Source organism: Thermothelomyces thermophilus, chromosome 2 (genome assembly GCF_000226095.1).
Source record: "Thermothelomyces thermophilus ATCC 42464 chromosome 2, complete sequence".
Taxonomy (NCBI): domain Eukaryota; kingdom Fungi; phylum Ascomycota; class Sordariomycetes; order Sordariales; family Chaetomiaceae; genus Thermothelomyces; species Thermothelomyces thermophilus.
Window position 1 is genome coordinate 4,520,766 of NC_016473.1, and position 27,260 is coordinate 4,548,025.

The 27,260-nt window shown below is 56.2% G+C and overlaps 8 protein-coding genes and 1 non-coding gene across 9 annotated transcripts; 3 read left to right on the top strand and 6 right to left on the bottom strand.

The window, feature by feature from the left end:
* Window positions 1-454: 454 nt before the first annotated feature.
* On the bottom strand, window positions 455-1,755 carry MYCTH_64893 (C-8 sterol isomerase). The gene is made up of 2 exons (XM_003662129.1): window positions 1,345-1,755; window positions 455-1,141 (listed from the first exon to the last, which is right to left on the bottom strand). Exons 1-2 carry the CDS (start codon window positions 1,688-1,690, stop codon window positions 777-779), a joined length of 711 nt encoding a protein of 236 aa, XP_003662177.1. The 5' UTR covers window positions 1,691-1,755; the 3' UTR covers window positions 455-776.
* Window positions 1,756-2,431: 676 nt separating this feature from the next.
* MYCTH_2302465 (uncharacterized protein) lies at window positions 2,432-3,504 on the top strand. The gene is made up of 2 exons (XM_003662130.1): window positions 2,432-3,010; window positions 3,162-3,504. The coding sequence occupies exons 1-2, from the start codon at window positions 2,471-2,473 to the stop codon at window positions 3,342-3,344; spliced, it is 723 nt and encodes a 240-aa protein (XP_003662178.1). The 5' UTR covers window positions 2,432-2,470; the 3' UTR covers window positions 3,345-3,504.
* Window positions 3,505-4,231: 727 nt separating this feature from the next.
* On the top strand, window positions 4,232-5,567 carry MYCTH_2302466 (uncharacterized protein). The gene has a single exon (XM_003662131.1). The coding sequence runs from the start codon at window positions 4,474-4,476 to the stop codon at window positions 5,377-5,379; it is 906 nt and encodes a 301-aa protein (XP_003662179.1). The 5' UTR covers window positions 4,232-4,473; the 3' UTR covers window positions 5,380-5,567.
* Window positions 5,567-7,618, bottom strand: MYCTH_2302467 (uncharacterized protein). Its single transcript, XM_003662132.1, has 2 exons — window positions 7,338-7,618; window positions 5,567-7,247 (listed from the first exon to the last, which is right to left on the bottom strand). The coding sequence occupies exons 1-2, from the start codon at window positions 7,369-7,371 to the stop codon at window positions 5,914-5,916; spliced, it is 1,368 nt and encodes a 455-aa protein (XP_003662180.1). The 5' UTR covers window positions 7,372-7,618; the 3' UTR covers window positions 5,567-5,913.
* A 217-nt stretch (window positions 7,619-7,835) lies between these two features.
* On the top strand, window positions 7,836-10,415 carry MYCTH_2302469 (uncharacterized protein). Its single transcript, XM_003662133.1, has 3 exons — window positions 7,836-8,361; window positions 8,418-8,848; window positions 8,909-10,415. Exons 1-3 carry the CDS (start codon window positions 8,088-8,090, stop codon window positions 10,259-10,261), a joined length of 2,058 nt encoding a protein of 685 aa, XP_003662181.1. The 5' UTR covers window positions 7,836-8,087; the 3' UTR covers window positions 10,262-10,415.
* A 472-nt stretch (window positions 10,416-10,887) lies between these two features.
* MYCTH_2143314 (uncharacterized protein) lies at window positions 10,888-12,447 on the bottom strand (the record flags this gene model as incomplete). The annotated part of the gene is made up of 4 exons (XM_003662134.1): window positions 12,158-12,447; window positions 11,340-12,055; window positions 11,109-11,226; window positions 10,888-11,047 (listed from the first exon to the last, which is right to left on the bottom strand). Exons 1-4 carry the CDS (start codon window positions 12,334-12,336, stop codon window positions 10,888-10,890), a joined length of 1,173 nt encoding a protein of 390 aa, XP_003662182.1. The 5' UTR covers window positions 12,337-12,447.
* Window positions 12,448-12,944: 497 nt separating this feature from the next.
* Window positions 12,945-13,059, bottom strand: MYCTH_t69. Its single transcript has one exon. It is a non-coding gene; the product is annotated as a tRNA-Leu (tRNA).
* Window positions 13,060-13,763: 704 nt separating this feature from the next.
* On the bottom strand, window positions 13,764-19,725 carry MYCTH_2302476 (uncharacterized protein). The gene is made up of 2 exons (XM_003662135.1): window positions 19,354-19,725; window positions 13,764-19,268 (listed from the first exon to the last, which is right to left on the bottom strand). Exons 1-2 carry the CDS (start codon window positions 19,427-19,429, stop codon window positions 13,912-13,914), a joined length of 5,433 nt encoding a protein of 1,810 aa, XP_003662183.1. The 5' UTR covers window positions 19,430-19,725; the 3' UTR covers window positions 13,764-13,911.
* A 472-nt stretch (window positions 19,726-20,197) lies between these two features.
* MYCTH_2302478 (uncharacterized protein) lies at window positions 20,198-22,733 on the bottom strand. The gene is made up of 4 exons (XM_003662136.1): window positions 21,585-22,733; window positions 21,421-21,530; window positions 20,856-21,358; window positions 20,198-20,798 (listed from the first exon to the last, which is right to left on the bottom strand). Exons 1-4 carry the CDS (start codon window positions 22,520-22,522, stop codon window positions 20,508-20,510), a joined length of 1,842 nt encoding a protein of 613 aa, XP_003662184.1. The 5' UTR covers window positions 22,523-22,733; the 3' UTR covers window positions 20,198-20,507.
* Between the last annotated feature and the right edge of the window lie 4,527 nt (window positions 22,734-27,260).

The following is a 27,260-nucleotide window of genomic DNA, read 5'->3' on the forward strand; positions in this document are numbered from 1 at the left end:
GGAGCGGGCAAGGGGAACCGAACAAAACAAAAGTCTGTTGGGTCAGTTCACGATGGGGCGTCTAACGGCGAGCGGACGGTTGTGGGTGCCCAAGGAAATGGTGTTTTGGGGCATGGCTTTAAACATGCGTTACGACCTTGTTTTATTAGGCGTTGTAGGGCACACGGAGGCTGGCGGAAGGAGTTCAAAAGAAGCAGAAAAAAAAAACCATGTAGCCAACATGGTGTTACCGAGCACATGGCGAACCAGAACCACTGTTCTTCGCCTATGATTAGGTTCATGAGACTTTGAATAATGACATGTGTGGTTCACAAGTCGCAGTTTCCCGACAACCGACATGATAGTTGCAACGTAACCCATTGATCCTGGTCGCCTGCCCTTTGAGAGAGCCCTCAACTTCCGATAGGCAATAGAACTCAAATGCTACCATACACCTTCATCGCCACCACGACGTCCACCACCAGGATTGATTAAGAATTAAGATGGCCAACGTAGATGAGTGTCCCATACATGAACCCCGATCGCCATGTTCTTCTATTCCGTCTCTATACCCACCCACGCGTAACCGTTATTTTTGCCCGACATTAACCACGGTGCTCGTGGGAGGGCCCGATGCTTAATGTCGTTTCCCAAGCCACCATTCATGCACGGATACATACACACCTCATCCTGATGCCCGGCAACAAACCTTTCCCTGTTCTTTTTTTTACTTTTCATTTCTTCCCCCTCCCACCCCAACCTCCTTTTGCTCGCTGGCATGGGAGACTTCTCTCGTCTTAGAACTTGCCCCTTGCCAGGTTCCCGATCATCTGCTTGCCCGTGAGCCACGAGGTGCGCCAAAGGGTGGGCAGGTCGAGGGTGCTGGACAGGCCGTCGGCGAAGCCGAAGAAGAGCATGGGGGGGATCCAGCCGCGGGCGTACTCGAGGGCGAAGCAGCTCTCGGGCATCTTGTACTGCTTGACGTCGCCGCGGCGCAGGTGGTGCACCGACTTGGGCGGGTACACCTCGGGCTCGAACTCGCCGGGCACGTAGGCCAGCTGGGTGCCCGACAGGATGTGGAAGTAGTCGTCGGCCGTGTGCCGGCCCGTGTGCCCTTCTGTGCCGACCGCCGTGCCGAAGATGATGAGGTACTCGGTGATGCCTGTTGTAACGTGCGATGGTCAGAAAAGATGTAATTTTTTTTAATACTTTAATTTCATTTTGATCCTTCCCCCCGGCCCCCCCCCACCCCTTCCTTTTTGTTTTTGTCTAAAACCAGAAAACTGGAAAAAGAAAAGAAAGAAAGAGCGCGCCATTGATGGAGAGGGAAAAGCGAGAGGCAAAAAAGGAAAACGGTGTACTCACTGGCATGGATGATGTACATGGCGCCCATGGCGCCGCCGGCGTTGTTGAAGACCCACTCCTCGTCGCGGTTCACAAAGCTCGTCAGGCTGACCTGGCCGGCCAGCTCGTCGACAATGAACTTGACCATGGCGCGCGTGTCGTTGCCGTGCGTGTCGACGGCGCGCGCGGCCACGTCCTGCAGCTGGTCCAGGTCGAAGATGTAGAAGCGCTCCAGGTTCTGCTCGAGCAAGTACCAGACGGGTGTCAGCACGCCGAGCAGGACGGCGAAGAACTTGAGCCAGCCGCCCATGCCGCCGGCGCAGCAGGACGAGTTGGCCGCCTTTTTCGAGGACGACTTGGACGGCATTGTGACGAGTGACCGAGAAGGGCGGGGAAAGGGGAGAGGAGGAGAAGAAGGAGGAGAAGAAGGCGGAGGAGGAAGAAGAAGAAGTGAGCAGGAGAGAAACGGGAGGAGGATGGGAAGGAGATCGTGGAATTGCCCACTAACTCAGGTACTTAAAAGTAAAAAGTGGGCGTACTACTCCATACTTATTAGGTAACTACGGAGCAGTGGGAAGATTTGTGCGACTGCGCGTCGTCGCACAGGTCCCGACTCGGCGCGCTCTCCCCCCTGGCCAGCCAGTGGACGACTGGGGAAAGCGGTGAAAGTGCTGCAGCTGCAGCAGGGGACCGGCCGCTACCCAAGCAAACTCGTAAGGAGGTAATAGTGGGGCAGGAACCAGCACAACAGCGAATGAAACACCCGTTTCGATCCCAGAAGAGGGACCCCATGCGCGGCAGAACTTCCAGTTCCTGGTTGTTTCGTTTTTCCTACTGACCACTGACCATCTCGAACCACCCCGGATCTCGAGTTCCCGAAGCAAACGCCAAGCATCCGCACATCCCATCCGCATCCCGCGGCTTCCATCATCCAAAGTCGACTACGGAGTACGACCTCGAAACGGAGGATAGCCCAAACCCGCCTACTAACGTTAAAACTTTCCGCGCTGAACCTATTACACTAGGACCCAACCCCAGGCCCACACCACAACACCAACAGCGACCGGGCGGCCAAGCCTTTCGAGTTTATTAGTATTCTAGTTTTTTTTTTTCCCTTGTTGCCGGGGGAACATCGAAAAGAAAGAACATGGCTACAAAGCCTCCCGCCGTCGCCATCCCAGGCCAGCTCCTCGGCCCGGCCTCGCGGTACCAGCCCGGCCCGGGCACCCACCTGCACGGGGCCAACCTGTACGCCTCGCTGCTCGGACAGGTGCACGTCAGCCAGCCGGCGCGCGCGCCGGGCCCGGCCAAGCGGCTGACCAAGATCACTCCCGCCCCGGCGCCGGCCGAGCTGCCGACCATTTCCGTGTCCGCCCCGCGCCTGTCGTCGTCGTCGTCGTCCCGGGTTGGTGGTGGCGCCGCCGCCGCCGCGGGGTGCGGGGCGGAGGGCGAGGGCAGGAGGAAGATGAAGAGGGAGGTGCTTCCCGAGGTGGGCAACGTGGTGCTGTGCCGGGTGCTGCGCATCACGCCGCGGCAGGCGGTCGTCGCGATCCTCGTGTGCGGGGACACGGTGCTCGACGCCGAGTGGCAGGGCCTGATCCGGGTGCAGGACGTGCGGGCGACTGAGAAGGACCGGGTCAAGATCTACGAGAGCTTCCGGCCGGGGGATATTGTCCGGGCGGAGGTGGTAAGTCTCAAACCCTACCCTATCTTTTTTTTCCCTCTCTTCCCCCCTCCTTCCCCCCCCCCTTTTCTTCGTCTCTTTTATCGACCGGAAGTAGAGCAGCAGGAAGTTGGTTGAGGACTTGCTGACGCCGCGGTGCCGGAGGAATTACTAGATCTCATTGGGCGATCAGACGAACTATTACCTGTCGACGGCGAAGAATGAGTTGGGAGTGGTGTTGGCCGTCAGCGAGGCGGGCAATACTATGCAGCCGGTGAGCTGGAAGGAGTTCAGGGATCCCGAGACGGGAGCGATTGAGTTGAGGAAGGTTGCGCAGCCGCAGCCGCAGCCGCAATGAGGTCGTCCGCGCTGATTTGGCTTCCACGTCTACCGCGATTTCTAATTCGGAGGGCTTGCGGCAATGGCGGGAGCGTTGGTAAGGACTGTTGGTTCCTTGTCAACCACGCCGTTCCAGCAGGCCATCCATGCGCGACGCCGTCCGACACCGGCTGCGCGTTGTGACCCCCCAATTCCGCCCAAGGAGGAGAGGAGACTTCGGTTCTTGGGTCACCGGTGCTTCGGTACGGCTCACCGGCTTCGGCGAACCTTCTGTGCTTAGCACAAAAGAAAAAGACACCAACACTGAGGCTCCAGAACATTGCAAGGTACTAAGAGCGTTTAAGAGCAAGGGAAAAGAAGAAGGGAGGATATTTGCAGGCTCGGTGCCCACGGCGCATAACAGGTCTGCGTCGTACAGTACATACCTGCGCCCAAACGTGGGGGAGCCTGCATAGCTGCAGAGGTACGAAAGTACTGTACGGAATACTGGTTTGTCTGGCGTGGGAGGACTTGTTCCGGGCCAATACACTTGATGGCAATCCGCATCATGTAACTAGGTACTCTAGGTATCTACCTCCCTTCCACTGCTCTGTGGGTACGGATTACTCCGTGCGGATGGGATGCACTACTCTGTACGGATTACTTGCGGCTACTTCCGCTTCCCGTGGTGACGCGGCACATTTTTTTTTTTTTTTTAGTGCATTACTTACCTAAAGTAGGTATGTTACCACACTTGATGATTCGGGGCGCAGTATCCCTTGCTAGCGGCCCAGGTAACCTTAAGTGCACGCCGCCGTCGATCGTGGGGCTGGGGGTGGTTTGCGAAACAAAGCGCGACGTCAGAGAAAAGGGAAGGGTACCTTGAGCGCCAAGGACAGGGCTCCGAGAGCCAAGACAGCCCAGCCACCCCTCCTCGATTCGCCATGAAACCGACCCTCGGTTCCATTTTCTTCAAGACAACAACTTAAGACTGCCGCCGCTGCTTCGTGCCGGTGTGGGAGCATCTCAGCATCCGACGACGGCACCGAGCCAAAATTGTGGTAATTTGTACGTGCACACATATCATATCTCATGCGAGTGCATCCTCGAGAGAACACACCCGATCTGCTGCTCCAATTACATTTCCTACCATGAGCACAGCCGCAGCCATGGCCGTCGCGAGCACAGGCACCTTGACGACCGCCCCGTCGACGACGACGACACAGTGCTGCCCGAAGTGCGGATTCGGCGCCGATCTGCCGCCCTACGAAGAAACCCAAGCGGCCCTCCTCAACGCGCAGAAGCAGATCGAAGACCTTCAAGCCCAGGTCCGCCTGCTCAACCAGAAAGCCACGGCCGCCGTTGACCGCTGGGCCGACTACGAAGACGAACTGGCCAAGCTGCGCGCCCAACTCCAGTCCCGTCCGCAAACCCCGTCCTCCTCCGCCCCGCCGCCGCCGCAGCAACAGCAGCAACAAAGTCACCAACAGCCCTCGACAGCAAACCAATCCTCCCTCCCGACACCGCCCAGCTCGGCAGCCGGCCTGCCGTCTCCCTCGCCCTCGCGCTCCTCCTTCCTCACAACAAGCGCAGCAAGCCGCATCTCGGCCCTCCTGTCGCGAAAATCGCCTCCCACACCAGAGCCACCATCACAACAACAACAACAACATCAACATCAACAAAAGCAGCAGCAGCAGCAGCAGCAACCGACACAGCTACAGCCACACCCCCCTCTCCAGCCTCTCCCGGCGCCGCACTCGCCCCCGGCCTCGCTGGCGGCACCGGACCTGCTGGCGGCGCTGGCGCGCGAGCAGGCGCTGCGGCTCGAGGCCGAGGGCCGGCTGAGCCAGACGAGCCGCGAGGTGGAGGAGCTGAGCGCGAGCCTGTTCGAGCAGGCCAACGAGATGGTGGCGGCGGAGCGGCGGGCGCGCGCGCGGCTCGAGGAGCGCGTGAGCGAGCTGGAGCGCCGCGAGGCCGACAAGCGCCGCCGTCTCGAGCGCCTCGAGCGCGCCGTCGGCAGGATCGAGCGCGTCAGGGGCGTCCTGGGCGAGGTGGACCGGCTGGGTAAGGAATAGAGGCAGGCAGACAGACACACAAACAGAGAGAGAAAAGGGGGGGGCTGGTCTCGGGAATTCAACTGATTACGGATTCCGGTATCAGGGAGAAAAATACCGAGAAAGAGAGAGAGAGAGATTCAAAGAAAAGAAGGAAGCAAAAAGAGAAAGATACTGGGCCACCAACGCTGATGTCCATGGAGATGGGGATAAGAAAAAGAGCTCGAGTGGTTGGGTACGACTTACGTCAGGTTGCTGCATACTAAGGGTACGGACATTTTCGGGACGAACATACGGGATGGGACAAGAGGGCGAATTAAAAGGTTGCATGGCCACGGACACGGGTTGTACTTGTTTTTGTCTATCGGTAGGCGACGGCGGTATATTCGACTCCCAATGCGCCAGCGCTGTCTATTTTCCCAAGTTTTTTGTTTTAAGCGTTGCTTCGAGGTGTCCATCAATGCGATTAATGCGACAGCTCTAGACCGAATCCTCGGCCCTCGCTCTCACGGCGTCCTCTCCGAGAACGGGGCCAGGAGAGATGGGGGAACTGAACTATGCAGCAGCGGCCGCGGCTTGCTCCTTGTCCTCATCTGCCCGTTTGCTCTCTTCGGCCTTTCTCGGTGCGCTCCCGCCTTCGCTCTTGGTTGTTTCTTCCGCCTTCGCATTTGGGTTATTCCACAGTTCCAGCATGCGGCGCACCTTGGGGCCCCATACGTCCTCCCCCTTGAGCAGCTCGTCATACTCCATGCAGTTGTCGCTGCCGAGGACGAACTGCCCCTGCCGTGTCCGACTAAGCTCCGCCATCATGGCGCCACAGCCCAGCTTCTCCCCCAGGTCGTGGCACAGGCTGCGCACGTAGAACCCCGACGTAACCGTCATGCGGATCTTGGCTGCGGCCGGCCCCTTGTCCTCCCCCCAGGGGGGGGGCGTGTCGGGCGCGGGCGGCGGCGGGACCAGGTCCGACCCCTTCCCCTTGGGCGGCAGGCTGCCCAGCGCGCCCGACATCATGGGCTCGGCGCGGCCCTCGTTGGTCTTCTTGCGCTTCTTGGTCGGCGGTTGCTCCCCCTGCTCGCCCCCCTGCCCGGGCGGCTGCTGCTGCTCGTCGGTGACCAGGCTGTCGACGCGCTCCTCGGCCTCGCGCTTCTTGGTGTTGTACTCGGCCAGCGCCCGGGCCTCCTCCTCGCGCTGCTCCGGCGTGAGCTTGGCAAGCTCGTCGGCCGTCGCGGCCTGCTGCTGCTGCTTGGCGACGCGCCAGACCGAGTCGACCAGGTTCTTCTCGACCTGCTCGGCCTCCTCGGTCGGCCAGCGGTGGTTGTGCGTCCCCGGCTCGTACCACTCGACGAGGTCGAGCTCGGCGACCTCGACCTCGCGCGTCTCGATCTCGCGCGGGATCGGCTTGCCCTCGCGCGCGTACTCGTACAGCGGCTTCCCTTCCATCTTGAGCGCCGAGTAGAGCGGCGGCATCTGGCGGATCTTGCCGCGGAAGCCCTCGAGGGCCTTCTCGACGGCCTCGCGCGTCAGGTCGTCGTAGCGGCCCTTCTTGATGATGCGGCCGGTGCGGTCGTACGTGTCGGTGCTCGCGCCGAAGAGGACGACCGTCTCGTACGTCTTGGTGCAGGCGAGGAAGTCCTGCAGCGACTTGGTGCCCTTGCCGACGCCGAGGATCAGCACGCCCGTGGCCAGGGGGTCGAGGGTGCCGCCGTGGCCCATCTTGACCCGGATGGCCTGCTTCGCCTTGCTCCGCCGGTGCTTCTGGTACCGCGACTCCCTCTCCCGCAGGGCCCGCTCCTGCTCGATCAGCGGCGCGAAGAGGGCGGACGGGTTGAAGTACTCCTGGCAGTCGCGGATCACCTGCGCGGAGCTCATGCCAAAGGGCTTATTGATGGCTTAATAACCCAAGTTAGACGGGGCGACACAACAACAAAAAAATAACCGAATAAATTCCAAAGTCACGGCGACGGGTTATCGATACACACCAAAGACGCCCTCGAGAACCTTGTTGGCGGCCATTTTGGCAAGTCTGGGAAGCCTCATAAGGATTACGTTCTGGAGCCACCAAATTTCAATTCATCGACGGCGCGAGAATCGGGTCAACAAACACCTCTCCTGTTCGACCAATGCGGAATGCTAGGCTCGGAGGAGCAGACCGATATTGCGCCGAGGCGCCCTTGGACAGTGCAAGAACCTTAGTGTACGGATCCGTACTTTAAGGTGAGGTAGGCGGCTTCGAGGTGCAAAAAAAGAACCTAAAAGGGCCTTTTCGCCGCGATTAGATCGCAGCTTATCGATTGGCGGTAAGAGAGGCCCACTTCTTAGGAGTAGAAGTTGCGGGTACTTTTCTTCAGTGGGCTTGCCATCTTCGTGTATGGTAGGATCATGATTGATGAGCAAAGTACCTTATACTTGGGATACTTGGGATGCTACGTAACCAAGCCCCACTTCCTCCGGCCCGCGCTGAAAGTTGTCGCGTCAACTAAAGTTAGTGGCGTGCCTGTGAATACCCGCGTAAAGAGCCGGCGCATTACTTCCGTACTGTGCCTACTTTCTTTCCAACCACCGAAGGCGTGCGTGGGCTCTCTGAACAGGCCCAACCACGAATCTCGGCCTAGGTCGAGAAATCGAGGAGATACCACGCCAAAGTCAAGAAATGACCCTCCCTAAGGGCCCATAATCGTATTGTTGCATTTTCTCTTCCTCCCAATCGCACGATCTCGCTGATCGGTACGATGGCGGGCCGACCTCGACGCCGTAGAGCCTCGTCGACTTCGACTACCGCACCCCTCGACCACCCACAGATCCGGTGGACCAAGGAGTCCTTGGTACTTAAGCCGGCACCGCAACACGTGCCAGATAGCGAATGGCCGTGCTACGTCCTGACCGATGCGACCATATACCGGAGCGACGGCAAGACGCTAGCGAACCCGCTCCTCGTCCACCTCGAGGGGCCTCTGATCGTCCGCGGTCTCCTCGAGGTGGACGAGGATAAGCTGGTCCCCAACCGTGAGCAAAAAAACAAGCCGATTCCCAGGCCGCATCCCCACGCTGACTTAGCCAAGTCGTCAGGTCGAGCGTAAGGGCCGCCTACATCGAAATACCCCGTTCGGACCGATACTCGATCGGGGACGGGCCCCTCGTCCTGTGGGTTTCGGGCGCCGCGGGCTGGTTCGAGATACGACCGTCAGCCCGATATCTGCCCATGTACGAGCAGGTCCGAGAGGCCATCACCCTCTACTACAGCGCGTTCGAAGTGTACGAGGCCTACGCGCAGGCGTGCGGCGGCAAGAAGAAGTCGCGAAGACCGCCGCCGCCGAGCCTGGACGAAGTGTTCCTCAAGTACGCCGTCAGGGCTGGCGACGGGATCCTGCGCCACGAGGTCGAGGCTCTGTGCCATAAATGGGCCGACTTCCTTATCCCCCATTTCGACAAGGAGGTCGACCTGGACTGGAACACAACACGCTTTGCGAAGTGGCTGCGCGACTCCCACCCCGTACGCAATTGGCCCCATCCTTTTCCCTTCGGGTTCGCTGTTGTGGCTAACGATGCCCAGGACGTACAAAAGAGACTGGCCGACATCGCGCGCCGAGCGGCTTTACCCCCGCCGCCCCCGTCAGAGTCGCAGGAGTCTTCTTCTCGAGATCAGGCGACGGGGAATCGGGGAAGCAGGTCGGCAAGGTCAGGCAGCCGAAGTCTCGAGGTTGAAGACGGCGATATGCGAGGTTCTGCCCCGAGCCGCTCGCGCAGTCCGCAGTCGAAGTCTGCCAACAGACCCAAGCCCAGAACGAGCGGAACCCCGGTGTCACTGCCGGAGAAGTACAGGCAACTCACCCACCCCATTAGCTCCAAATCGTCTCCCGCGCCAGCGGAGACCCCCAAGACCGATACGCCGAGAGACACGCCCACCTCCAACGTCGACCACGAATCCTCAGTCGACCGGCTTCTCGAGATCCTTAACGAGGTCGCGAGCGAGGTCGACATCAAGAAGGCGGCACCATCCAGGATTCACTCGGCCGTCTACTTCAAGTGCAAGGTCCGCGCTTACTCCGGTGGTAAGGACATCCTGGCCTATTATGCTAAGGACCTGCTGCCACGCCTGGGCCCCGAGTGGAAGGGCACCATGTCGTATCAGTGGCTGGCCGACGCCGCCAAGCGGCCCTGGAAGCCGACGGAGCCCATGGATCCGGATAAGATTCCCGCCCAGACACTCCGGCGAGAAAAGTCGAGCGCGACCTCCAAGGCGAGTTCGACAACAAGACCGGCCACGCAGCTTCCGCCGGCCATCAACCTCAAGGCAAAGACGAAAAGCGCTTTGCAGCATGACAGCGACTCGGAAGCCGAGTTTGCGGATCTGTACGCAGGCCCGCAGCGCGGCCGTAGTAGGTCTGGGAAAGCGGCAACCCTGCGGCTGGCGACAAGCTCCAAAAAGCGCCCGCGGTCCGACCTCGACGACCAAGCTAACGGTGGCCATCGGAGCGCGAAGACGGCTAAGGTCAACCACCTTATCAGCGACGAGGACGACCTCGAGGACGATGTCGAGGACAAAGAGACTGGTGATGACGAAGTCGCGGCCGGCGAGGAGACGCTCGTCGATTCGCGTCTGCCCGTGCCCGAGGGCGCGGTCCGAGTCGTCGTGCACGCCGAGCGGCTGCCCACGACGGTACCGAGCGGGCCCGATGGCACCTGGACGTGCGACCAGGAAGGCTGCACCTATGTTGTCAGGTCGGCCGACGAGCAGGAAGCGCAGGATCTGATTCGGGAGCACTTCCGCGACCACGAGGCCCAGGCGGAGAAGATCAGTCTAGCGGTCAGGGAAAGCCGCGGCCAGATGCCCATCAAGTACGCTTACTTTCCCCCTATTCTCTTGCTCGTCCATATGCACAACCCCAGCCTCGAGCGTACATGACCTCGAGCAGAACCTTTATTGGTTACTAGTTGCTCATTCGCAGGCCCAGAGGGCTCTGCCACCGACCTACTACGCCGTGGGCAGTCAAGTTCGGCTATCCACCTTGCTTTGAGAACCCGCGCAGCTCTTGGCGGCTCAAATGCTAATTGTCAACAGCCATCTCCTCAGCAAGATTCAAGCGCTCGGCAAGACGGCTTTGTTCAAGAAGCGGGATACGCTCGATGACAAGCCTGTGCCCGCACCCGTTAAGAGACGACTGCTCGTCTAAAAGGCCAAACTATCCTCTCGGGGAGCCCGGCTGCGATCTCCCTTGTCGTTGAATACGAAAGCGTCTTTTGTTTTGATTCATGTAAATGGCACTATGCCCATGCATAGCATGACGAGGACAATGGGATATGTGGTTTGCAGGATGGGACCATCTGTTCAAGGCGTTTGGGGGTAGGTTTGCTGGCATGGTAATAGAAGGTGTTCGACACATTGCTCGACGGGAATCAGGGCGCGTGGATCATGATTGGTTTTCGTGTCGGCCTCCTCGGAGGCCAGGGAGCTCGGCTTGTCCACTCTCACACTCTGCAATGCAACAACCTTCCGCCTCGTATATCATCCAGCTGCAGGGCTATCCTCTGTTACGGCTTCGCAAAGGACATGACAGCATATCGGAAGCTCCCGTTCGCATACCCTCTTCTCATGGCGCGGAAGGCCTGCAAGAAGGCGATGCCGTCTCTTCCCTGACTAAAGGCAAATGCCCACAGCGAGGGATTCTGCACCAGCGACCACGAGATGTCCCTGGACCGGTCAGTGCGATGCTCCAAGGAAGAGCACAAGAAGGGGAGGGGAGGATACATACCAAGTCTTGCTTACATCCTTGCTGATATCCTTCGGCCCGCCCAAAACCTTCAAGCCAGCATCCGTAGCCAGGCCCACGTACTCTTGCTGCGTGCACAACGGTGGGAGAAGCATGCCATCTGCATCATGAGCGTCGTCAGCACAACCACAAACTTGTATTGGAGAGGAAAGGGGTACAATGGAGAATAAAGTTAAAAAAAAAAAGATGGGAAGATGAGGCGGGAGAACGGACCCTCGATAGGCTTGATATCCGCCTCAAAGACACCGTCCTCCAGATCCTCGGCCTTGAACCAGTCCGCCAGCACCAGTTTCCCGCCGGGGCGGAGCAGCCGGTGCGCGTTGCGGAAGAACAGGACCTTGTTGGGGAAGTGCGAGAGCGCTTCGCTAATCCAGACGACATCGAACAAACCCTGTCCCCCGTTTCCTCCGCCTTCGCGCCCAGGCGACGACGCCGACGCCGACGCCGACGAGGTCGAAGAGGCGAAGTAGTCGCCCATCTGCTCGGCGTCGAGCTCGACAAACCGCACCTTGCCGCCCTTGTCGCCGAGCGGGATGAACCCGTCCGCGTCGTCGTCGTCGTCGTCGTCGCCGCCGCCGCTCGCCGCCGCCGCCGGCGGGGCATCCAAGCCCGGCCCACGAGCAGCAGCAGCAGCAGCAGCGGCGGCGGATCTCGACAACCTGCTCGCGATCTGCACCTGCTTCCCCGAGATCGTGATGCCCGTCACGGCCGCGGCCAGGGCAGAAGCCAGGTAGCGCGTCGTCCCGCCGATGCCGCACCCGACGTCGAGGATGCGCAGCTGCTTCTCTTCGCCATTGCCATCCCGCTCTTGCGGGAGCAGGCCGGAGATGGAGAGCAGCAGGCGGATGAGGTTAAGCTGGGCCGTTTCCTTGGAGTCGTTCGCTTTGGATGACTCGGTGGGCCAGTATCCGTGGTGGATGTGTTCACCCCTTTTTTTTTTTTTTTGTTTGTTTGTTTTCCCGGATCAGCGAAGGTGAGGGCCGGCACCAAGGGAGGGAAAGGGGGGGCTCAGGGGGAAGGTGCGCTTTTACCACAGGTTCAGGTAGTAGTCGCTGGCGAGGTCGTAGTGCAGCTTGATGCGGTCCTTGAGAGCCTGCATCGTGGTGTGTGCGAGGCCCAGAGGCGTGTCATATTGCTTGCTGAGGTCTGTCGCCTCGTCGCCGCCAGAGGCTTGGGCAGTCGAAGGGGTGGTCGTAGTACCGGTAGACATGACGAATCGGTGCGCTAGGGTGGTCTGTCTCTGAATTCCAATCTGGATGGAAGTGGTGGTGGAGTTGAAGTTGCCGAAGATGCAAGGGGGGGGGCCGCAATGTAAGTGTGGCTCACTAGTCCGTAATCTGTACAGAGAATGGTAGTGAAAGATTAAGGCAATTGTAATGAGGCACCTCGAGTACTACTACACTAGTGTTGAGTTGAAACTTCCCAAGGCAAGCTCAAAGCAGCTGTATGTATATACGAAACACTGGTAATACGCTGCCGTGCCTGCCAACCTTCCACAGCCACGGCAGGCGCCCTGCACCGTAGCAGTGCATCACTGGAGCTCGCGATTGGTCGTCGACCTGTGGAAGCGATAATTACGGCCACAATGCATCTACAAGTACGGATTAGACTATTGAATTCATGGCTGAAAGACCCGATCGCCCAATCTGGAATTTGAGTGGAAAATGCCAATGGAATCTGTGATCTCAACAAGAGTGATTTATAATACCCCCTGATTCTAATACTCCCTGATCCTGGATCGGTTGGCCGTTAGACGGCGCGGTGGTCTGGGACATTGGTGAAAAAAAAATTCAGGCTGCGAGAAAAAGAAATGCTCAATGACTGGAGCGCGATTCGAACGCGCGCCTCTTGCGAGAGTAGAATGCACCCCACTCAGTGGGGAAGAACATGAAATTCTTGAGTCTACCGCCTTAGACCACTCGGCCATCCAGCCATTTGATGCTAGAGCGAATCGAAGCTGGCCTACAGGAATGCCGCAGCACACCGGTTCTGGGAATGCTTGGGGGTTTCTGACGACGGCAAAACAAAAGCAGGCATGGACTTCAGCAGAACAAGCAATCAATTTGATCCGTGTTCATGACACGTATCCTTACAAGCACAGAGTACATTCTCATTTCAAACAGTAAGTATGTGGGCTCAATGCTCCACTCGCGTGCCAGTGAGCTCTAGGTCTGCTACTGCTTGCTACAAAATTTCGAAGGCTTCCAATTCATGACCCCCTTTAAAGCTCCAAGGGCTGCGTTCGCCTAAGTCCACAGAGTAACAAAGGGAAAAAGGAAAAGAAAAACAAAAATCCTATTACACATTCTAGAAACGGTACGAGCACGTACTCATCTACAAACACCGTGAATCTCGTCCTTCTAAGAATCTGTGATATGTGTCGCATAATAATAGGCTCGAGCCCAGAGGATCTCATCTATCATAGCATCAAACATATATATACTTCCGTAACCAAAGAGAGCCGGACCAAAAGAAAAGGAAATAAATAACTTAATAAGAAAAAAAGAGAAAATAATTCTTTCCAAGATCTCGTTGCACTCATTCTCCCCCTGGCTCTCGCATGTCAAGCAAGAAACCACCCGCCTAGGTCGATATAAGACAGAATAAGGGAGGGCGTTCGTCCATCTCCCCGGGTATCCCTAATAAGCAGATAAGCAGCAGTAGTATATAGATAACCCACCAAGCACCGCTTTTTCAGCACCTTGCCGTCTATCCATCCGTTTCGTTCATCCATCCATCCAGCCATCGCCCGTCCATCCACGTCCACACACCCTCCCCCCCCCTTTCACCAGCCGCCAACCCGCGGGCTGGCGGTCCCACTCGGCGTCCCGCTACTCATGCCAAAGCTCTGATCGATCTTGGTAACCCAGTCCATCTTGTCGCGCTCGCTGCGCGCCGCAAACAGCCAAGTGTTATCCGTCCCGTAGACGGCAAACACCCCCGCCTGCAGCCGCTCGCTGAGCCTGCTGATCCCTCCTGCCCCTCCTCCTCCTGCTGCTGCTCCTCCTTCACCGCCCGCGCCGCCGCCGCCGCCGTACCTGCTAGCACCACCAGGCCTGCCGCTTCGGGCCCCGCTGCTGCTGCTGCCTGAACCGCTGCCGCCCGGCCAAAGCGAGGCGATCAAGCCTCCCGCCCCACCCGACGACGGCGGCGGGGAGCGAACCGCCGACCGCGAGGGCGAGGGAGACAACCCCCTCCTCGGCGTCTCGAAGCCCCCGCCGATCGCCCCCGGGCCTCCGCCACTACTGCCACCGCCGCCACCGCCGCCTTCATCCCCCCCCACGTCCACGCCTTCGTCGGCGGCGTCATCCCCCCCGTTCAGATTCAACAAGCCCAAGATCCCCGGCTGGCTGTCCACCCTCGCGTTCCTCAAACTCACCACCCCGACCTCCTCTCCCGACCCGACCGAATGCACGTGCAGGTACGGCCGGCGCAGTTCGACAAACCGCTTCACCCACCGCGTCGAGTCCGCGTTGGGCACGAGGAGGTACCCGCCCTTGAGGACCGACGGGTTCTTGGGCACGCGGATGACCGTCGCGATCGACGTCGGCTGCTGGGCCGGAGAGAGAGACGAGGCGTCCGCCGGGGGGGCGCCGTCTTCGGGCGGGTCCGTGTTGGCGGGCGACAGAATTCGGAGCGAGGGGTCGGGGTACCGGAGCCAGAGGTTCAGACAACGGTTCAAGAGCTCCGTTTGATGCTCTGAGTATTCCGAAGGGTTTGGTTTCGGAGCTTGTGCTTCTTCTCCTTCTCCTTCTTCATCTTCTTGCTCCACCGGAGGGGAGGCGGTCGGCTCTTGCTCTTGGGGGTGGATAGGGGGGTCCTTGGTTGTTGGCTCGGGCGACGCAGACGGGGATGGTTCAGGCGTATCATCCTTCAGGAGCTCCGCGATGGAGTCGTCGTCGGCGAGTTTCGGTGGAGGGGGCAGCTCTATGTCTTCGGCTCCTTGTTCGCCGTTCGTCTCCTGAATGTTGATCTTCTTTAGGAAGGACTGAACCGCCGCCATCTCGGCCATCATCTTCCGCTTTTTGCGGGAGTTTATGTAGTCGACCACGAGCGAGACACCACGGGGCGTCCAGGCCGTCAGGTTTTCCTCGCCCTTGACGTAATCATGCTGGCTGCTCATCCGCCAGAGATCGCCCACCCGCTTGATCGGCGCCGGCCGCAACTGCAGCGTGAAGATGCCCGTCGCCGAGTGCACGATGCGGACGTGCTGGAAAAGCGACGAGAAGACGGACGTCTGCCGGACGAAGGACCGTGACAGGACTTGGCAGCACACGTTCATGGAGAACTTCATTGGCTCGGCTAACCTCTCGGAGCTGATCTCCCACGACACGGTCATCCGCACGCGGTACTTATCCGCGGTCACCCGGTCAAGGAGCAGCGAGTTGTGCAAGCTCGAGTCCCACTGCCCGATCATGGTGACGCTGCGGGTGCCATTTGCGTTGGTCCGGAACGACGGGCCAGACACCAGCTTCAGCGGGATGTCCGGGGTCGCGGAGCCCATGTCGGGCGTTTTGCCGGCGCTGTCCAGCAGCTGAACCTTGCCGGCACGCATCGCCGTGACGTCGTCCCACGGCAGCGCATCGCCCGAGCTGTGTGTGAGATTGATGGCGATACGCCTCTGCAACCCCTGATGCAACTGAAAGGTGCCGCCGTCGAGCTCGCTGGTCTGGGTGACCTCCACGGGCACGTACTCGCCCTCCTCGTTCATCTCGAGGATCTGGATGCGTGCCAGCAAGTCGTGTTTCTCCTCGGTAAAGAAGTGTGACTCGCTAATCCTGGCGCCCTTCTTGCCCTGCGAGTTGGGCACCGCGTCCCGCATATCATCCCAGCTTAGGAGCTTATCCAAGTGTGTGGCCGACACCTTGGCAAAGATGGCCACGCGCAGGGTCGTCTGCGGGGGCGCGAACAGGGGCACGCTCATGCTATGAACGCTCTCGAACCGGATCGGGCCCTCGTCAAAGTCCTTGATCATCTGCGTAGTGGTTATGCCGTCCTCGGAAATGCCGGGAATGAAGAGCTGTGCGTGCACCTCGGTCCCCTCGCGCTCCGCGAAGCCGACCAACTCGTGCATGACAATGTTGAACTTGAGCGTGTTGGACGGCGCCCGCGCGCTGGACGGCTCGAGCGATAGCTTGAGGATGCCGATAGCGTGCGTCGTGTACGGGGAGTAGACGTCGAGGGTGAAGTCCTGGACCCTGCTCTCGAATACCGCCTTCAGGGGCACATCAACCTCCCCGACCAGAGTGTACTGCGGCATGCACGTCTCGATAAACGGGTTATCGAACTTGAGGTGCTGGGCATACTCTGGCTGATCGAGATACTGGTACATCTGCCGCATCTGCCTGACCCGGTCGTGGAGTTTCTCGATGCTCCACAGGTGAGCAACACTGTGCCGGTAGTCGATTACGCGGACGCCGATGCACGGTTTCGGCGTCTCTTCAAGCGCAATATCATCTCCCTCGCCGGTCAGCCCGTTCAGGACCATGTCGTAGGATGAGCACAGCGTGTGCCCGACGTCAACCACGGTGAACTGGAACACGACATGTTCATCAAGCTCGTGGCTCATGACCTGGGCCTCCTTCAGCGTGGCAGCGTGTTGCAGGACAGCCTCGGCCATGCGCACATAGTGCCGGCTCCGCCAATGCTTGACTACGACCTTGGCCCGCTCAATCTCCTCCTTGGACAGCTTCGGTTTGGCCTTTGGGCGCTTCAACGGGTCCAGCTTCTCAATCTTGGCCTCAAACTCGCGCCGCTGGACCTCCAGCTGCTTCTGCATATCGGCCTTGAGCTTGACCAGCGTCTCCTCCATCCGGACCTTTTCCTTCTTGATCTCCTCGACCTCGACACTTGCCGCCTCGGCGCTCTTGAGTTGGTCGCGGTACTCCTCTTTCTGCTTCTCCAGCTGGTTCTGCATCTCCTCTCGCATGTCCCTCAGCCGATCGTCGGTTTCGCCCTGTTTGGGCGTGGATGGCATGGTCAGGGCCGTGTCGAGGGAGAAGTTATCGATGGTGCCAGTGGACATGTACTTCTCCCTGATCGGGTATGAAGCCATCGACTCTCCGTCCTCATCGCCTTCCCGGCCGTTGACACGCTCCGCGCGGGCCCGCTGGACGTCCTCGAAGAGGGCATTAAGCTCTTCGTCCGTCAGCTTGGCAAAGTTCTGGTCTATGCCGAGGATGGCGGGCGCGGCTTCTCGACGCGCAAAAGACCAATCGGACTCCTTTGTGTTGCGCTGGAAGGTGGCGGGCGAATCCGGGCGGCTGTCGCCCACTTCGGAAACGGCCGTGCTCAACGTCCTCTCATGACCAAACTTGGACGGACTCGGGGACGGAGACGCCCTCTCCGGGGCTTGAAGTTGGCTTGCGGTGATGGACTGGCGCAGGAGGCTCTGCTCTTGCCGCTCGGCTCGTTCGGCGCGGGCCTCCATCGGATGATTGAATCTGAAAATGTGAAAGTCGCCCAGGATGATGCGGTAACCCGAATGTAGCCTCGTCGGCTCCGAGATTCGCTTTCCGTTGACCATGACGGCCGCTCCCTCCTTTGGGATGATTGTGACCGTGCCATCTGGAGCATTCTCAAAGACGCAATGCTCGTGGAGAATCTTCGACCCGTTCAGACGAATGTTGGCTTGATGGTCCGCGTTCGATTCGACGTTGCCGACCGTGGTGACGCCGGGTTTCAGGTTGTAAACTAGGCATTCGGCCAACAGGGGGTCGTCTGAAAGATTGACTAAATGTGGCATCTTCTTGGGCGTGGACATGCCGATAAAGCCCTTCTCGATGCTGATTCCGAGCTCCTCAAGCGCGGCTTCTCGCTCCTTGTGAATCTCCTCCGTCTTGGCGAGTTTTTCCTCCCAGGTCTGGTTGAGGTCCCGCAGGAGCTTCTCGCTCTGGTTCAGCTGCTCCGCGATTTCGGCCTTTGAAACCTTCTTGACCGTGCCATCGGGCTGCGTGATGCTGACGATTTGCTGCTCCAGAGGCGTGCCTTCTGCGTATACCTCCTCGGCGGGAACCGACGGTCCGCTGGCACCGCCACCGCTCCCTAGCTTGCTGCGGAGGAGGGCCAGTTCCTCCTTGAGCTCGCGGATCATGCGGGCGTTGGCATCTTCGTTGATGACGGCGTGGTTCTTGATGCGTTTCGCAGAGTCGGCGTACCGCAACGTGCTGAGCGTTTCGTCGTAGTTGATATCTGCCGGACTGATGGCGGCAATCATGGCCGTCATGCTGTTGCCTCCGAGAGAGTCCTTCAAGAGCCACGTGAGAACGCTGTCTCGGTAGGGGACCTGTGCTACCGCGCCCTTCTTTTTCTTTCCGGTGGAGAGATCGGCCAACGCGGCGATGACACGGCCGAGGGTGGAGAGGGAACGATTGATTTCTGCGCCTTCCTTGAGCCGGGCACCGGTCGCACCTGTGGAAGTGGCCCTTTCCGAACCGGCAAGGTCGACGAGACTGATCTTGGCTGCCTTCTCCATTTCCATTTTGGTCTCCGGGTCGAAGCGCTTCTGGGTCAGCATCAGGGTAAACACGGCGTGACTTCGACTCGAGGTCTCGTTCATGTTGGTCGCAGCCACCGTTCTCGCCTTGTTGCCTTCATCCATCAAGTGCTCGATCTCCTGAAAGCTTCCGACGACCAACTTCGCCAGGTCCTCGACGTACGGACCGGTAGAAGGGTGCTCTCGAACCTTCAGATTGCCCTTGTTCGCCGGGTTCAGGAGATCGCGCACCCTCTCGTTGTAGATCTCCAGGTACGACACCTCCACGGTACAGCGCACGTTAGGGTCCTGCTGCATCTCCCCGATTCTCCTAAACATGTCTTGGCAGATGTTCGGAATGATACCGGCGTCCTTGCCGTATCCCATCATCGAGTACGACTTGCCCGAGCCGGTCTGACCGTATGCGAAAATACAGTTGTTGTATCCCTGGAAGGCATTATCAAGCAGCGGCTTGCCAAGGTCATTGAACAGGGTGTCCTGCCCCGCGTAGTTGGGCGCGGTCTTGTCGAAGGACCAGTACGACTTGTCAAAGGCAAACACTTTCTGGCCGGGGTCCTTGATCGCCTTCCCGGCGCTCTCGGGCGGCGGGGTCAGGATGGTCTGGTTGTCTTTCATTTCCACGATGCATTTTGCTCCCCGGTCGTGTTCTGTCAAGCCAACTGCATCAGCTCCCCTGGCCCCAAGCTTTCATCGGGCCGCCCCTCCTTATCCCCTGGCGCGCGAGCATCTCACCTCTACCGTTGAAAGGACGAACTCTGACCACCACCTTGATGTTCCCGCCCCCGGCGGGCGCCGCGGCCGGAGCCATTGTCGCCGATTATTCGGTTTCTGCCACGCGCCGGCTCGGCCCTTCGAGACGTTTGACACTTGATCGCGGCACAGCCGTTTCCCAGCGACAACCGCTCACGGGTCGGGCGAATCGGTCACCTCGTGATTACTGCGCGATCCTCGAATTTCCCAGCATAGAGTTCCCGGCCCGTGGTGCAGCATCCATGCGCATCCTAGCCCACCCAGAGCCGTGTTCGCCAGGAATCCAGTGGCTTCAAAGCGGTCTAGTACTTGTCGTGGGGGCGGATGCGAGGGGCTGCTGCTGCGCCTTTTTTTTTAAAAAAAAAAAAAAGTCGACTGTTGGGGCTGTTGAGTTGCTGTCGGAGTGTTGTCTCTTTTGTATAGCAAAGAGGTTTTCGAGATTACGCGGTTGGCGACTGCCAGCGTTGGTGGAGCCGGTACCTAAACGGCGCCGTCAGCGGCGCAGAAGGAATGGGATTCGAGCTTCCGTGTCAACGCAGACTCCGGGGGACGCGAGGCGCGAACCGCTCTGGAACGGTTAGCAGGCAGATGCCGGGGGGTGGTCTGAAATGTGGGGTGGGCGACAGCTGATTGGTGGACGCGGTGCGTCATTCTTCACGTGCAAGGGGGAAGGGGGGTTGGTACCTGCAGCCATTCAACTGGACCACAGGAGCTTCTCCCTCTAATCAATCACCTAACCCATCAATGGGAAACACCAGATGATAACTAGGCGGCCTCGAGTCACCGATGCAAATGCAGCCGAGGTCTTGCTATAGCCTGCGACTTTTCTTGGGCTTCACCTCTCCTCGGTAAAGAATACCAGGATACTGATCGGCGTAATCCGTTGGTCCTGTTTAATATTCTTGCCAAACTATGAAAGTCATCAGAGATGGCGCGAAGACAAAATGCTGCTTTGTCAGATCCTGGTGAGATTTTTTTGTTCTTTTCTCCGAATCACCCTAGCAGTCCATTCATTGCTCAAAGCTGTGGCCCATTGGCGATTGACATTCCGAGACCTCTTTGTCCCACAATGTCTGTAATTAAATGGATACAACAGCACATCTCGCCGTACTAGTACTACGGAAGTACAATGCAATTCAAGAGGACTTCGCCTCGCCCACCCCAAGATCCTTCTCAACCAGTTGGCGACAGATGGGATGGTAGAAATCGCGGTTCTTCTCGAACGTCCCGAGAGCGAGATCACGATCCACCTTGTTGAGGGAGCGGAACAGTGGTCGGACGAACTTCATACGCCCGACATTCCCAAGCAGCTCGGCGACACCAGGGTACGAGCTGGTATCCTTGGCCTTCATTGCGATCTGGTAATAGGCCGACTTGAGCTCGGCGTTCTTCGAGTCGGCGAGCCCATAAATCTTGCCCAGGTTTTGCTGACTTCCGGTTAGCTCATGACCATAGGACTGCTTCAAAATACCACAGCAACATACCGACTGCCCCACAGTCAGGGGCTCCTCAAAATCCTGCACCGCGTTCAGGAATACGAGAACCTGGTTGCCGGTCCAGGACGAAATGTCCGAGGGACTCGGCGTGTAGTCCTTCTGCTTCCACTTCTCGGCAAGTTGGAAGCACACATCAACAAGCGAAGTGTTGAACTCGGGCTTCGGCGGGAGCCCGGTATTGAAGAAGCGGCCTTCCCAGTCGATCTCCGCGAGCTTATCCTTCAAACCCGCATACTCAGGCGCGCCGAAGAATTCGAGAAACGTGTCCTTAAACTCGTAGGAATCAAGGGACTTGTTCTGCCACTTTTTAAAGTAGTAGGGAATGAACTTGTCGAAGTTCTCCCGTCCGACGAGGCGGTCAAGGGACCAGATGAAATGGAAGCCTTTCTCGTAAGGAACGGTGCTGAAAGCGTCGTCTGGGTCAATGCCATCGTGCTTGATCGACAGCTTGGTGTATTCGTGGTCTTTTCCGAATCCCTCGATAGCCTCCTCTGATGAACGGTGTCTTAAGTTAGTGGGGGAAAAGCAATAAATCCAGAGGAAAGACACGCACCGAGATGCTTCCAGCCAATAATAGCCGAAAAGTCGAAATAGGCATCATTTTTGTGGATGGCCGCGAGGATGCGCCGCTCCAAGTACACGGTCCATCCCTCGTTCAGCCAGCTATCAGAAGTTAATGAGAATTACCACGTCTCGTCGCTGATAAGGTGGACCTACAAGTGTTCCCAACTGCAGCTCGTCACCAGGTTACCGCTCCAGCTGTGGGCGAGCTCGTGGGCAATGACATCGATGTTTTGCCGGTCACCGCTGATGATGGTGGGTGTGGCGAAGGTGAAGATGGGGTTCTCCATGCCTCCGTACGGGAAGCTCGGCGGCAAAACGAGGACGTTGTACTCTCCCCATTGGTAGGGGAAGACAATCTTCTCGGCAGCGTCGAGGAACTTGTCCATGTCATCCTGAAGCTCCCATTGCGACGCTTTCAACTCGTTGGGACCCGTAGCCACCGACGAGCACCTTCCGATGGGGGCACTAGCGATATCTCCCGAGGCCACGGCGAAGAGATAGGAAGGGATGGGGACCTTCTGCTCAAACTTGTAAATCTTGTCCTCGCCCGCATCCACCGTCGCGCCCGGCACCGGAACACCGCTGGCAACGACGACATGGGGGCTGCGGATGTTAAACTCGTACGTGCTCTTGACGTCCGGGGTGTCCTGGCAGGGGAAGATAGACCGCGCATGAATGGCCTGACACTGGCTGAACATGAAGGGGGCTTTCTTGTTGCTCGTCTGGGCCGGAGTCAGCCACTGGAGGGCGGTGCACTTCTCAGTGGTGGCCAGCTCGATCTCGAGCTTGACAACTTCCCCCTTGGCGGCACCGTTGGGGACCGCGACGTGGACCGGGGAGCCGTTTGGACCAGTGCGATCCTTGATCACCCACTGCGAAGGTGTCGAGTTGAGCTTGATGGCCGAGACGTCGACGTAGCTGGAGTCAAGAATGATCTCCCGGCTGGCCTTGTCTGTCTGCGACTCGAGCTCGAGGATCACCGACCCGCGCAGACACTTTGCTGCGAAATCAACCTTGAAGTTGGCGGTGGTGTGTCTGGTCCGCCATTGGTCGTAGTTGGACAGCGTGTTGGGGTCCCGCACAGGCGCCATTCTTGCGAAGCTTCCGCCAAACCAACGGCGCTGACAGAACGAAGCAGCTGCTGTTGTCTTCAGGTTCTGAGCAATCGTCGACTTTGCTGTTTCTTGAGCGAGCCTGGCCCTCCCAAGGCGAAGGAAACCCCACATTGAGCACTCCACTTCCAGACTGCAGCCCGACGCCCAAGCTGTGCCGTTTATCCCTTCACGCCTTCCTTCTTTGTCCTGTGGGAGTTGAATCGCCCATCTGATAGGCCAAGGCCAACTGAACATTAGAGGCAGCACGTGACTTTCAGCGCGGTAATCAACGGCATATGAGCTCACCTTCCGTTCATGTCTAAACAATGAACGGGAAACCTCCACACAATGCTCCTCACTAGTATTGTCTTTGGCTTGTTGTGCCCCTCTGTTTTTTGGTCTTCTGTTTTCGTCTGTCTATTGCAAGCTGCATCTGGCTCTCTTGACGGCTGTCATTCGCATGCCTTCTATTTCCTGTTTCGGCCGGTTTGCCTACACGCCGGCTGTGTCGGGTCTCCGAGGTGAAACACGTTTCGACATTCCCGGATTCTGAATATCGCGGCCGTCCTTTCTTCATGGCGGAGGTGTTGCGGCAGAACCTTGTGGGCCTGCCAGCGAAGGGTGTTTGCCCAATTCCATATCAACTCTCTTCCACAGTTGCGGATCGTCAATTCACCCCCTTGCCGTGTTGGTTTCAGTTTTATAATCCAGAGCAGGGCATGCTCAACGTTGGGGGGGATTGTCTAGCACTCAACCGCCTCTCGAGAGGGCATTTTGAAACTCTGAAGCCACCACCACGTCTACCGCTGTAGACGATGCTGAGTCGGTCTTGTGACCCGCGCGGTCTGATATTTGAGATTGCATCTGAACGGCGTGTTGCCACGTCCAGACTCGTTAATAGCCCTGCGTTCGAAGTCCAGTCAGGCACTGGCCAACCATCTTCCCAGTGGAAAGAGCAAGGCTTGGGTGAGATCTCAGTTGCATATCTTGCATTTGCCCTCAGACCTCAACCGAAGCTATAATCGGCACACGCTTGGTTGGGCAGGGCACTAGGGCACTATAAACACTTTAGTCAAGGTTGTTTACCTGATGCTGCCAGATTACATTGACTGCCGTTTCTCAGGCGATGTCACTTTGTGTGAAGTTGAGACTGTCCAAAGTCTCGGGGATGTCAATCCTCGTGCTGGTCGTGGCTCATTCTCTCTTCCTCGGCATATGGGCGTGAGGAGACGCCGTTGTTCAATCATAGCATACGCCGAGCTGAAGCTTCGATAACACGCAGTCTGTACAATAGTCTGTACAATTGCGAGGATGTTTTGCAACAACAGGAATCAGCGCTTCGACCACCTTAGTTCTCCAGAAGAACGTCCCTAGACACCTACAGCCTGTGGTAGCTTCGCGTTGGCAAGCGCACATCTTGCGCACGCCGAGCCAAGGTTGGTGATCAGAAAGAGAGTCCAGCGAGCACTGGTCAGAACCGAAGGGTATCTCAAATGAAGTCTGTTGCGGTAGGCGCCATTGCTTCCCCCTTCGTCAGTAAGTGCGTGTCTGACTCCTGATCCTGTTCGTGCTGACCCGTCATATGTAGTTTGGAGTCGTTTAATCTTTGGGCTCTGCCGCCCTGGAATACCGTGGCCCCCATCTTTCCGAACCGGACTCCCAGGGTTCCAACCGAGGCGGTTCGACAGCTATATGCCTGCTATAGTACCAGAAGATCACTGCTTGGAAACATGCCCAGCCTGCTGCATAAACCCTGTCCTCCGCAATTTCGGACGTTTCACTCGAAGTTGGGATGAAGCTGCAACTCTCGGCGAAACAATCACGTTGACAAACCATGGGGGACTACCAGGATTTACCGCGATCCTGTGCGAGAATACCGGGGAACAACCGAACTCGGTATTCCGTTCAAGCATGCAGCAACACGACACAAAACTGTTTCATTGAACAAGATGCCAGCCACTTATTATTCTAACTTATTAATCCTCCTATGGTAGTTGCTGTTCAAACGGTTTGCCGGCAGGAACCTCGTGGCTCCTAAAGAGGGTAAGCATCCTGCCTGATAGATGATGGTTTCCAATAGATGGAAGATGGTTCCAATTGATGGAAGAAAGTTGGTAAGTTGTAAATAGTTCAAAAGAGCGATGTCTTCTTCCTACATTTGCTAGCCCTATAGCTCTGGTATAAGTAGAGGATTAGGAACAAAGAACCCTCCGTTTGCCAGCCCGTTTGCCAGATCCACAGGTCTTATCTTATCTAGCCTTACATGATGGACGCGTCCGTAGACAACGTACTACATCAAGTCCCCTGCCTAGAAGAAAAACGTAGTGCCTACACTATAGCTCTAAATAGCTCTTAAACGTGCCTTCTTTTCCGTAGCAATATTACAATAGAAAGTAGTGGTGTTATCTTACTATTATAGTGTCCTGTATGTCTTCCTCTTGGCTACTTATAGCCCTACTCTGGCATCTTCTATCTATAGCTCTTTTTAGGGGAGCCTTTGATGCCTCTTTGTAATGGCGTCCATGTAGGGGTTTAATCTATATTACTTAAGCCGTGGTAGATTAACCTCCCTAGTGTACTTAGTATTTATTGACTATCTTACGTACGTAGTGTAGCTAGAAGTCGGTCTTCTAAACATTGTGTTCGTAGCTGAGTCCTTTCTATTTGACTAGATACTTATACTTACTATATATAAGCTTATAGTTCTAGATATACTCGAGTTTATACTTATCTCCGGATTCTAAACTGCTATTGGTATAGCTATCCTTAATAGGGTTAGGAGGCGGTATAGCACGGTTATACGGGTTGGTCCCTAGAGGTATAGGTAATAAGTATACTACTAATATTATAGGATAGATGTCTATATTTGATGGTAGACAAAGATAATAAGCTAGGTAGCTAACGTGTTTAACGACTTTAAAAGGACCTACGCGTTACTAGGATAGTTTATACGACGGCCGTCTAGGTAAGTAGTAACCGTGGTAGAGGCGTAGATATACTTAGTTACCTAGCTTAAATTTGATGTTACGATGGCTAGCGTTATATCTACGTTTAGCGTGGGCTACTATAAAGTCTATTACTATCTAGGCATCTTAGTATAGATATTTGTATAGAACTAGGATATCCTGCCCTATTTTTGACAATAGTATTATTAGCGCTTCTAGTGGCCCGGCTAGTTTGAAATTATATAGTAGCTTATATAGAGATACGCTAATAGAGGTAGCATATATACTATTTAAATGCTACTAAAGCTATAGAAGTATAATAGTCTAATTGTCATCTAGTTTCTTACAAATGAAAAAGTATAGAGCGATTTCTACTATTTAGTTCTTTTGCTCTATAAGACTATCTCCCTATAGGTAGTATATAATAGTTATTAATAGCTTCGTACCTAGCGCTTTCTATATACTAGTCTATAGCTCGGATGTAAATTTATAGTCACGGTCAAATATAACAGCGGTTAGTACTCCTTAGTTAGATAGGAGTAATTATTATATTAATATATAGCCCTAGTCTATAGTGGTATAGTTAGAGTGGCTAGGTATAAGTAGCATTCGTTTAGACGACTTATACGATACGGTTATTATCGAATCGAACTTATCGTACCTATTTAAATGCTATAGCGTTCCAGCTAATAGAACTAATAGTAACGCTACCATAAAGTTAATAGCAATTACTTGTATAGGTAGCGTATCCGATAGACGAATTAGCTAGTAGTTGCCTATAAGAAGATTACAATTAGTAGTATTAACTTAATAGACAGGGTAGTACCTTATATAGTCCTATATACGCCTAGTTTTTCTATCGATCGCAATGCTATACAAGTCATATATTATCCTGTTAGTTCCGAAGTAATACTTCTTATCGTAAGCCAAGCTTAGAATGTGTTATACGAGGCTCGACAGAACATATAGCGCGTGTATACTATCTAGGCAGATATAGTAGAAGAGCTCGTTAACTAGGACGAACGGTAGCCTATAGTGTAAATAAATAGCAATGCTCTTATCGTTAATAGTCCTATCTACGCGCTTGTTTTTAATAAGGTCCTCAATAATAGGGGTATACTTGGCATTAGCCTTATAGCCGTTAACGAACTTTGCCTTAAGATCCGGATCTATCCGTGCCTTAGCGAAAGCAAACCAAACGTCGTCAAGTATAGCTAATTTATCTAGGCGTTTAGAAGGTTCGGGGTCCCCTAAAGCGCTTAATCTGCTTAAGGCGTCCAGTATAAAGTTAAGTCTTCTAGGCAGGTAGTAGACCTTAAGGTTATACTACGACAGGTAGATAGATACGTTGATTAGGCGACGATTAGCACGGTCGGTAGAACTCGTATCTAGGTTAGTTTGTTCCATAATACTATGTATAGTAGTATAGTTAGTTAGGACGATAACTAGTATACACGTCAAATGGACTATCGTATATAGTTTGCGTATTACCTAGACTAGATAAGCGACTTCCTATTTAGAGGGTCTATATTATATCTTAGCCTTTGTTAACAGGCGGCTTAAGAACATTACTAGTAGTACTTAGTTAGCTAGGATAGGGTTACCTAGGCGTTAGTCGTATTCGTCGCAAGTATAGAAGACTATAACGCTAAAGCTACGTTCTAAACAGCTATCAAGTTAAATATATAGCTACTTATTAGAATTAAAGTGGTAGAGGATAGTTAGGTTCTCGTAATAAATGGCCTCTTATAGGGCGGCAAAGGACGCCTTTTCCTATTTGGTTAGGTCAA

Excerpts from the sequence above, each read along its gene's own strand:
- MYCTH_2302466 (XM_003662131.1), top strand. The coding sequence starts at position 4,474 with ATGGCCGTCGCGAGCACAGGCACCTTGACGACCGCCCCGTCGACGACG.
- MYCTH_64893 (XM_003662129.1), bottom strand. The coding sequence starts at position 1,690 with ATGCCGTCCAAGTCGTCCTCGAAAAAGGCGGCCAACTCGTCCTGCTGC. Across the intron at positions 1,142-1,344 it reads CATGTACATCATCCATGCCA|GCATCACCGAGTACCTCATC; the intron begins GTGAGTACACCG and ends ACGTTACAACAG.
- MYCTH_2302465 (XM_003662130.1), top strand. The coding sequence starts at position 2,471 with ATGGCTACAAAGCCTCCCGCCGTCGCCATCCCAGGCCAGCTCCTCGGC. Across the intron at positions 3,011-3,161 it reads ATATTGTCCGGGCGGAGGTG|ATCTCATTGGGCGATCAGAC; the intron begins GTAAGTCTCAAA and ends AGGAATTACTAG.
- MYCTH_2302467 (XM_003662132.1), bottom strand. The coding sequence starts at position 7,371 with ATGGCCGCCAACAAGGTTCTCGAGGGCGTCTTTG. Across the intron at positions 7,248-7,337 it reads GGTTCTCGAGGGCGTCTTTG|CCATCAATAAGCCCTTTGGC; the intron begins GTGTGTATCGAT and ends TGGGTTATTAAG.
- MYCTH_2302476 (XM_003662135.1), bottom strand. The coding sequence starts at position 19,429 with ATGGCTCCGGCCGCGGCGCCCGCCGGGGGCGGGAACATCAAGGTGGTG. Across the intron at positions 19,269-19,353 it reads TCGTCCTTTCAACGGTAGAG|AACACGACCGGGGAGCAAAA; the intron begins GTGAGATGCTCG and ends TTGGCTTGACAG.
- MYCTH_2302469 (XM_003662133.1), top strand. The coding sequence starts at position 8,088 with ATGGCGGGCCGACCTCGACGCCGTAGAGCCTCGTCGACTTCGACTACC. Across the intron at positions 8,362-8,417 it reads GGATAAGCTGGTCCCCAACC|TCGTCAGGTCGAGCGTAAGG; the intron begins GTGAGCAAAAAA and ends GACTTAGCCAAG. Across the intron at positions 8,849-8,908 it reads GGCTGCGCGACTCCCACCCC|GACGTACAAAAGAGACTGGC; the intron begins GTACGCAATTGG and ends AACGATGCCCAG.
- MYCTH_2302478 (XM_003662136.1), bottom strand. The coding sequence starts at position 22,522 with ATGGCGCCTGTGCGGGACCCCAACACGCTGTCCAACTACGACCAATGG. Across the intron at positions 21,531-21,584 it reads AGCTGCAGTTGGGAACACTT|CTGGCTGAACGAGGGATGGA; the intron begins GTAGGTCCACCT and ends AACTTCTGATAG. Across the intron at positions 21,359-21,420 it reads TATTGGCTGGAAGCATCTCG|AGGAGGCTATCGAGGGATTC; the intron begins GTGCGTGTCTTT and ends ACCGTTCATCAG.